Source organism: Toxotes jaculatrix, chromosome 7 (genome assembly GCF_017976425.1).
Source record: "Toxotes jaculatrix isolate fToxJac2 chromosome 7, fToxJac2.pri, whole genome shotgun sequence".
Classification (NCBI taxonomy): Eukaryota; Metazoa; Chordata; class Actinopteri; family Toxotidae; genus Toxotes; species Toxotes jaculatrix.
In genome coordinates this window covers 727395-734894 of record NC_054400.1, presented here as the reverse complement: position 1 = coordinate 734894, position 7500 = coordinate 727395, and the positions used below count along the sequence as shown (strand labels likewise).

The window sequence follows — 7500 nt, the reverse complement described above, 5'->3', positions numbered from 1 at the left end:
TCACTCCCAAATCTCTGCTCCGTCACCCAGAGGCCAGGTCCAGCTTTGACGAGATGCTGCCTGGTAACGTTGTTGTCCTTGTTACTTAGTAATTGTGGTACAGTTTCCAGACGTGTGCTCGGCCTGACCCTCTGCGTCTCGTCCTCCTGTCCCTCCTCTGTAGGAACTCACTTCCAGAGGCTGATCCCAGAAGGAGGCTCGGCACTGGAGCGTCCGGAGGAGGTGAAGAGACTGATCTTCTGCACGGGGAAGGTTTACTACGAGCTGACCAAAGAGAGGAAGAACAGAGGGATGGAGGGAAGCGTGGCCATCGCACGCATGGAGCAGGTACACACACACACAGCTACACAACTACACACCAACATACAAACAGCATGGAGTCACCAGTAAGTACAGCTGGCTATCAGAGGAGCAGCTGAGTCTATCAGTTTCATCTGAGAGTCCTGGATGTGTCCACACACCCCGTGGAAAACGTCAGGCAGGAGATCTGGGATGTCCTGGTCCCCGATGTGGGTCCAGCATGTTTCTGTCCAACAGGCATGTTACTGCCGCTGTGACTCGATGTTTTCTGGAAATGAGGTTTGAAGAAGTTTGAGTCGTCTTATATGTGAGAAGGAGACAATGTGAGATTGAAGCTGTCCCACAGTCAGACAGGTGTTTCAGACGGGGTTCACCTGTATTATCCCCAGCAGCTGGTGTCCGAAGGTTTCAGAGCGAGGAGACAAAACAAACGTCTGATAATTACTATCTTGTAACGAGGCATCAAATGAAAAATACAGCTGAGCTTAAAGCTGCCGTCTCTGCCCCCCAGTTGTCTCCGTTCCCGTTCGACCAGGTGAAGGCCGAGTCGGAGCGCTTTGCCAACGCTGACCTGGTTTGGTGTCAGGAGGAGCACAAGAACCAGGGGTACTACGACTACGTGAAGCCGCGCATCAGGACCACCATCCAGAGAGCCAAACCTGTCTGGTAATAACCTTCACCTTCATCAGCCGGGCTCGTCATCAGTCAGTGACAGGTCACTTCACTGTCTCCTCTGTGTGTGTGTGTGTGTGTTTCAGGTATGTTGGTAGGGAGCCGGCGGCAGCTCCGGCTACAGGAAACAAAAACACTCATCTGATGGAGCTGCGGCGTTTCCTGGATGCCGCCTTCGACCTGGACGCATTCAAAGATCAGCAGTAAACCTGTGACCTGCAACACCTGGAATATACCCTCACCTCTGACCCCTGACCCCGCTGGATTCAGTTACACACACAGACTGCAACATCAACTGAACACACACACACACACACACACAGCTGTACAACTACTGTGTAGTACTGTGTCAGTAGTGCACACATGTAATCAGCAGTATTACAGTGCAGTATCAGCTTCAGGCTCAACTCCACCCACAGGAAACACAGCAATTCAACTATCCAAGCAACGCGTTGCCGCAGCCGCTGCTTTAAGATTCCAGGTTCAGTCTGAGTCTGTTGCTTTTCAGAGCTCAGGCTGAGAATCGTTTGGTTTTCTGACGTTTGAAGGAACCAGAACTAATCTGATGCTGCCAAGATTCAGGTTTGGAAGTGTTTTTAGAAAAATGTGCACAAAGAACAGAGACATGAAAGAAAAGAAAACCATGATGTTAGTGAGGACGTGACACAGCTCTTTCTTCTTCTGTGTCTGAGCAGTTTAACCTGGGTTTCATTTGTTACTGATTGATTAACATTGATTGGTTTATGGGCCACAGGTCTAAACACTAGCAACCACAAAGAAACGTCACCTGAATAAAATCTTGTCTAAAATTGGCAGATTTTTTTAATGAAGTCTGAAACTTTAGGATCAGATTCAGACAGAAACATTTCAGCCCAGTGAGCAACGTGGAGAGTCGGTACGAGGCAACTCGTCTGGGCAACACACAGGTTTCAGGCAGCATGAAGGAAAACTCAGAGATGTCTGATGAGGCAACGTTGCTCCACAAAAAGTTGCATCAAACCATCTGGGGGAGTTGAGCCTTAAGCCTGAACCTAAACCTTCATGACCTTTCACCTTTCAACACATGCACCCTTCTCCGTCCACACACACACACACACACACTCCACCTCCAGCTGTCTTCTGTAACATCAGGTCATTAGAGCAGATGGTTTAGAAAACACACACAGTGACACCTCCTGTTTCCTTTTTCTCATCTTCATCCTCATCACTGCTTCCTCAGTCAGGTCCTAAAATCATCCTCCCTTCACCTGAAACGTTGCCGGAAACATTTTATTTTTAGTTTTTCTTTAATGTCTCGTTAGCATAGTTAGCGCTCCCCATTGAAAACCAATGTGAGCGCAGCTAGCTGAGAAAAGAGTGTGATATTTGAGGATTGGTATCACTACAGCAGGTAGAGGTGTTTTGCCTTTCAGCAGGTGTGTTCACTCGTTGAGTAAAGTCTGTAATTAGTCACCATGGCAACGCTTAACTCGCACACTTGAGATTTTATTCTATTCGTCTTTTATTTTGAAGGGATATCTGGGGAATAAAATGGTGGAGGTCTGCGCTGTCAGGCGTCCCTACATGAGCTCAACCCAATGCACTGCTGATGATTGTGAATTAACCCCGGGCTTCTGTCTCTCCTCTTCTCTCTGCTGAGCATTTATCCTGTGCCAAACTGCAGCGGAGCGTCTCATGTTTTTATTGTTTTTCGTGTGGAGCAGCTGAATGAACTCTGTCGGCGGGAAAAAGCAGAAAATGAAACGACAGCAGAAGATGAGATCAGCTGGGCTTCTGCGAGACAAAGAAAATGATTTATTTATTTTCATAATAGGGGATTGAAATTCTCTTCATTATTTTGCTTCATTCAATAAAGAAACTGTATGTACTGAAGAACGGCCTCTGTCCTCGGTCTGCTTCACCTCTCCTCCCTCCTTTCTTTTTTTCCTTTCCTCACTCTCTCCGTTCCTCTGGTTTTCTTTTCACTTATTCTGATCTGTTGAATTCCTTTGTTCTCGTCTTTGTATTGCATTAACTCACTGTCACAGGTGTGTGTGTGTGTGTGCGCCGCGTGCGCGTGTTCGGTTGGCATGGTTACAGAGGCTGCAGAGCACAATGCACGCGTGTGTGTGTGTGTGTGTTGCTAAGAGCGAGTGATGTCATCGGGCTACACACGTGTAACATCCGGTCTGTTACAGCGGAGGTGTGGCGTTTAAATGATGTGATGAAGAGACGCTATCCAGATGCATTATGGGACCTGGATCTGTCGGGGGGGCTGCTGACAGGAACCAGGAAACCATATTCCTCCTGTCCTGGCGTCTCTGCATCGGCTCCCTGTTAAATCCTGCTCCTCACCTTCGAAGCCCTCAGTGTTCACACACCATCATATCTCAAGGAGCTCATCGTTATTCATCCTTATTACCCTGCAGAACTCTGCGCTCCCAGAATGCAGTTCTACTGTGGTTCCTAAAGTCTCCAACAGTACAACAGGTGGCAGATCCTTCAGTTCTCAGGCTCCTCTTCTGTGGAACCATTTACCAGTTTGGGTCTGGGAGGTCTTTCTCTCCTCTCTTCTCTTCTCCTCTCCTCTCTTCTCTTCTCTTCTGCCGTCGCTCTCTGCAGGTTCATCTGCCCTCGGAGCTGTAGAGTCTGGATCTTGCTATTGTCTTCTCTTTACTTTTAATCCTGCTCTTCATGAAACCTACAATGTCCCAAGTCCCCCCCCCCCCCGCCTCCCCTCTCCCTCTCCCTCTCTCTCCCTCTCTCTCTCCCTCTTCCTCTCCCCCCTCCCCTCCCCTCTCCCTCTCCCTCTCTCTCCCTCTCTCTCTCCCTCTCCCTCTTCCTCTCCCCTCTCCCTCTCCCTCTCTCTCCCTCTCTCTCTCCCTCTTCCTCTCTCTCTCCCTCCCTCTCCCTCTCTCTCTCCCTCCCCCTCCCTCTCTCTCTCTCTCTCTCCCTCTCTCTCTCCCTCTCCCTCTTCCTCTCCCCTCTCCCTCTCCCTCTCTCTCCCTCTCTCTCTCCCTCTTCCTCTCTCTCTCCCTCCCTCTCCCTCTCTCTCTCCCTCCCCCTCCCTCTCTCTCTCTCTCTCTCCCTCTCTCTCTCTCTCTCTCCCTCCCTCTCTCTCTCTCCCTCCCTCTCTCTCTCTCCCTCTCCCTCCCTCTCCCTCTCCCTCTCTCTCTCCCACCGTGAGTCAGGTTCTGTTCAGCGTTTCTACCTGTTAAAGGGAGTTTTTCTTTGCTGCTCTTGGGTGAAATGTGTCTCTGTCTCTGATATTATAAAGAGTCTGGTCTGAACCTGCTCCGTGTGAAAGTACCTTGAGGTAACTTCTGTTATGATTGAGTTGTTAAACAGTACACCTCCAACCAACGCCTGAAACAGAAGATCGCCTCCACCACCTCCACCACCACACTTACACCACAGCTTCCTCCAGCTTGTCCACAGCGCAGATATCCAACCAACAAAACCAAAAGCCAGCCCACACCAACCAGCAGGAGCTGGTAACAGTAAGCACCTGATTAACAAGATTCACCTGGTCCACTTGATTGATCTGATTCACCTGTGGTCCAATCATGAGCACACAGTTTGACCAATCAGCTGTCTGAAGACTGAGATCAGCTGATTGAATGAGTGGAGTCTGATGTGCTGCAGCTTGGTGGGAACAAAAACCTGCAACCACACGGTCCTTTGTGGGACAGTTTGGACACATGTACAGGTTTTATCTGGCTGTCTCCCCTCCCGTGTCCTTGTCTCTGCGTGTCTTTCTGTCTCTCTGTCTGCCCGCCCGTCTGTCTGCCTGTCTCACTCTCACTCTACCCCCTCTCTGCCTGTCTGTCTGTCTGTAACCCCCTCCCTCCCTGGTCGCTGCAGTTCTCCGGTCCGACCTGCTGGCTTTCTCCCACCGGCAGCAGCGATGCATAGGAAACAGTGAAGCGGCTCCGGCGTCACCCTCCACACATTAACTGGAGCATAATTACTGAACTTATATTTTATTTAATTGTAAATTAAAACTCCCGGATGGTGCCGCCTGCTGAAGAAGGGTAATCAGACGCAGAGCCCGGTGGCGGCGGGGAGGGAGGGCTAGCTGGCTGGAGGAGGTAACTAAAGCCAGTGCGACCGGGTGAATCTCGGATTCAGTGGAGGATTTCACCGGGACATTTTTGGATATTCGGGCCGTCTTTGAGCAGGTTCTCTTGCCTGTGGTGGTTTACTTCAGGTGCGCTCGGTCCTTGATGCTCCGGAGGCCCGGGAGAGCTCAGACTGCGGAGCCCCGGAGCAGGGCTCGGACACCGGGGTGGTAGAGGAGGTAGGTTGACTCTAAGAAACCAGCACTTCTGCCCGCTTTGTCTGTGTGCGGTATTTACAGTTTTGTGTTTTAATTCAGGGGGAACATGTCAATAATTAAAACCCGGAACGGCTGCTCGGTGTGGAGCCACATGTTGGCCGTCATTAGGTGACTGTTTTGTGCTGGAGGAAGAAGCTAGCTGGTGGCTAACTGTTAGCTTCGGAGCATTCCATTGTCACAGCCCGTTGGGCTAGCGAGGCTAAGAGCTAGCTTGGTAACAGCTGTGGAATGGGGTGATATTTTCAGTAATTGCAGCATTTTTAACACGTTATCCAACTTTCGGTATCTGGTTTCGCGACCATTAGAATAACACTGTCCGGTAAATTATTTTGGGCTGTTTAGACGCAGTGGGCTGTGTTCGTCTCGTTAGCATGCTAACGTTAACAGCGGTGCTACCCACAGCAGGAGCAGCTTCATTTCCCGGCCGCGGAGCGCAGGGACCTGCCTGTTAGCATGTCAGCATTAGCTTCCCCACCACTACAAGGAATCTCAAAATGTCTCCTGACACTTTCATTTTGTCGGAGGTTTTCATTTCAGCGGCCAGACGAACGTGTGAGGTCCGGCGAACCGGGACAACACGACCCGGTTTATCTCGGTTTAAAATATATACATGTTTTATTACTTATATTAGCCATAGTGTTATTACTATACGCGTGCATGTGTTCTGTGCACGAGGGGTCAATGGTAAAGACACTGAGCGAGTTCACAGCACTGAGTTTACTTTATTCACACGAATATTAATCGCATAATCGAATACGTTACAGCAGTAACGCTTTCACGTGGACGGGTCCCACAGTTCCCAGTTAGCGGTTAATCACAGGATATTTCCCACGTTTGGAGCTGATCGGTCCGTTCGGTGTGGCTCACTGGGACCTGACTCTTAAATCAGAGGCTGCAGCTGGGAGCAGGTTATTCCCCGAGTCCAGTGCGTTCTGACTGACCCAGAGGCTCCGTTATGGTTTGATTTAGTTGTTTTACCTGTTTGGTCAAATGAGTCGTTAGTTGTTTGGTGAGTTGAGTTCAAGCTGCAGGAGAGAACAGGAAAGAGCTGCTGAAGAGCTGCTGCTGTTTGCAGGCTCGTTTTCTCTCTTTCTCTGATGATTCCTTCACTTTGGCTTCCTGTTATCCCTCCTGTTATCCCTCCTGTTATCCTTCTGTATGGATTTATGTTGTTGGGATGTTTTCTCTGTATTGGGAGTTATTGACAGAGGGAAAATGAATCCGCAGCTGTGTTGATAGTTGATTTAACTTGAGGAAAACCAGATTTTCCAGTGAGTGTGATTCTCTGTTTCACAATGAACTCAAGATCTTTGGGTTTTTACAGAACACCTGCAGACAATGTGGACATTTTCCATTATTTTCCATTTCGTTTTATAAACAGATTTATGATTGATTGATCTGCCAGTTATTTTCTCAGTTAATTGATGAGTTGTTTGGTTCAGAGAATGTTTCCCCAGAGCCTGAGGTGACGTCTTTAAAAGTCTGGTCCTGCTCAGTCAGCAGTGTGAAAACCAAGGTGAAAATCCTCAGAGCGGATGGGCGAGTGAGCGAGCAGATGTTTGACCGATTGATTATTCAGCAAATAGTTTCAGCTGTAGACTGACCAACGAATCCATGGATTGTTAAAAAAAAGTGACAGATGTGTTGATGTTTTTGCAGGTGTGCGTTATGTGATGGAGAGTTGGTGACAGAGCTTCACTTCACGAGCCCTGAGTGAGCAGAGGCTCCTGTTTGTTGTTGTTACCGCGGCTGCGACTAATGATTATTTCCATTAGCAGTTAATCTGACTGTTGTTCATCTAAGTAATCGAATAACCGTTTGCATAAAAATAAAAAATGTTCATTGCAGATGATGAACACCTGAAGGTGACGTCCTCAGGTGACTCGTTCTCTCAGGGAGACTCAGGGACTGTGACAGGAAGTGGACAGAGGCTAAAGCGGCCGATTGTCTCAACAGTCGCTGATTGTTTTCTGACGATGGACTAATCAATGACTTGACAATTTGTTTGTTGACAGAAACTGTAGTTGATGTAACTTGAACGGATTCAGGTGGTCGCAGGCAGATCAAATGACATCAAGTTATCCGTGCTGCGTGCTGGTCCTGGAAAAGTCTGGAAAGGTTTGAAATGATCCTGGATACAGCCACGTTTGGTTCCTATGTTTGTGTGAGGCAGAAAATTTGGTGCGTCGATAAAAGGAAACTGTCAAAGT

The 7500-nt window shown here is 48.7% G+C and overlaps 2 protein-coding genes across 5 annotated transcripts in view; both read left to right on the top strand.

Annotated features, from left to right (window-relative positions):
• The window catches only part of ogdha (oxoglutarate dehydrogenase a), a 25804-nt gene extending 22960 nt beyond the window's left edge, over positions 1-2844 (top strand). For all 4 annotated transcript variants that reach the window (XM_041041643.1, XM_041041642.1, XM_041041641.1 and 1 more), the window contains 4 exons: positions 1-63; positions 164-327; positions 812-966; positions 1059-2844. The exon at positions 1-63 is cut by the window's left edge and continues 10 nt beyond it. In XM_041041643.1, the coding sequence (XP_040897577.1) occupies positions 1-63; positions 164-327; positions 812-966; positions 1059-1179 (503 nt within the window). In that variant the 3' untranslated portion in view covers positions 1180-2844. The remainder of the gene's footprint in view (positions 64-163; positions 328-811; positions 967-1058) is intronic.
• A 1971-nt stretch (positions 2845-4815) lies between these two features.
• LOC121184173 (zinc finger MIZ domain-containing protein 2-like) overlaps positions 4816-7500 on the top strand; it is a 17006-nt gene continuing 14321 nt past the window's right edge. Inside the window, 1 exon segment of the mRNA XM_041041651.1 lies at positions 4816-5251. The gene's annotated coding sequence lies outside the window, so the exon portion shown is untranslated.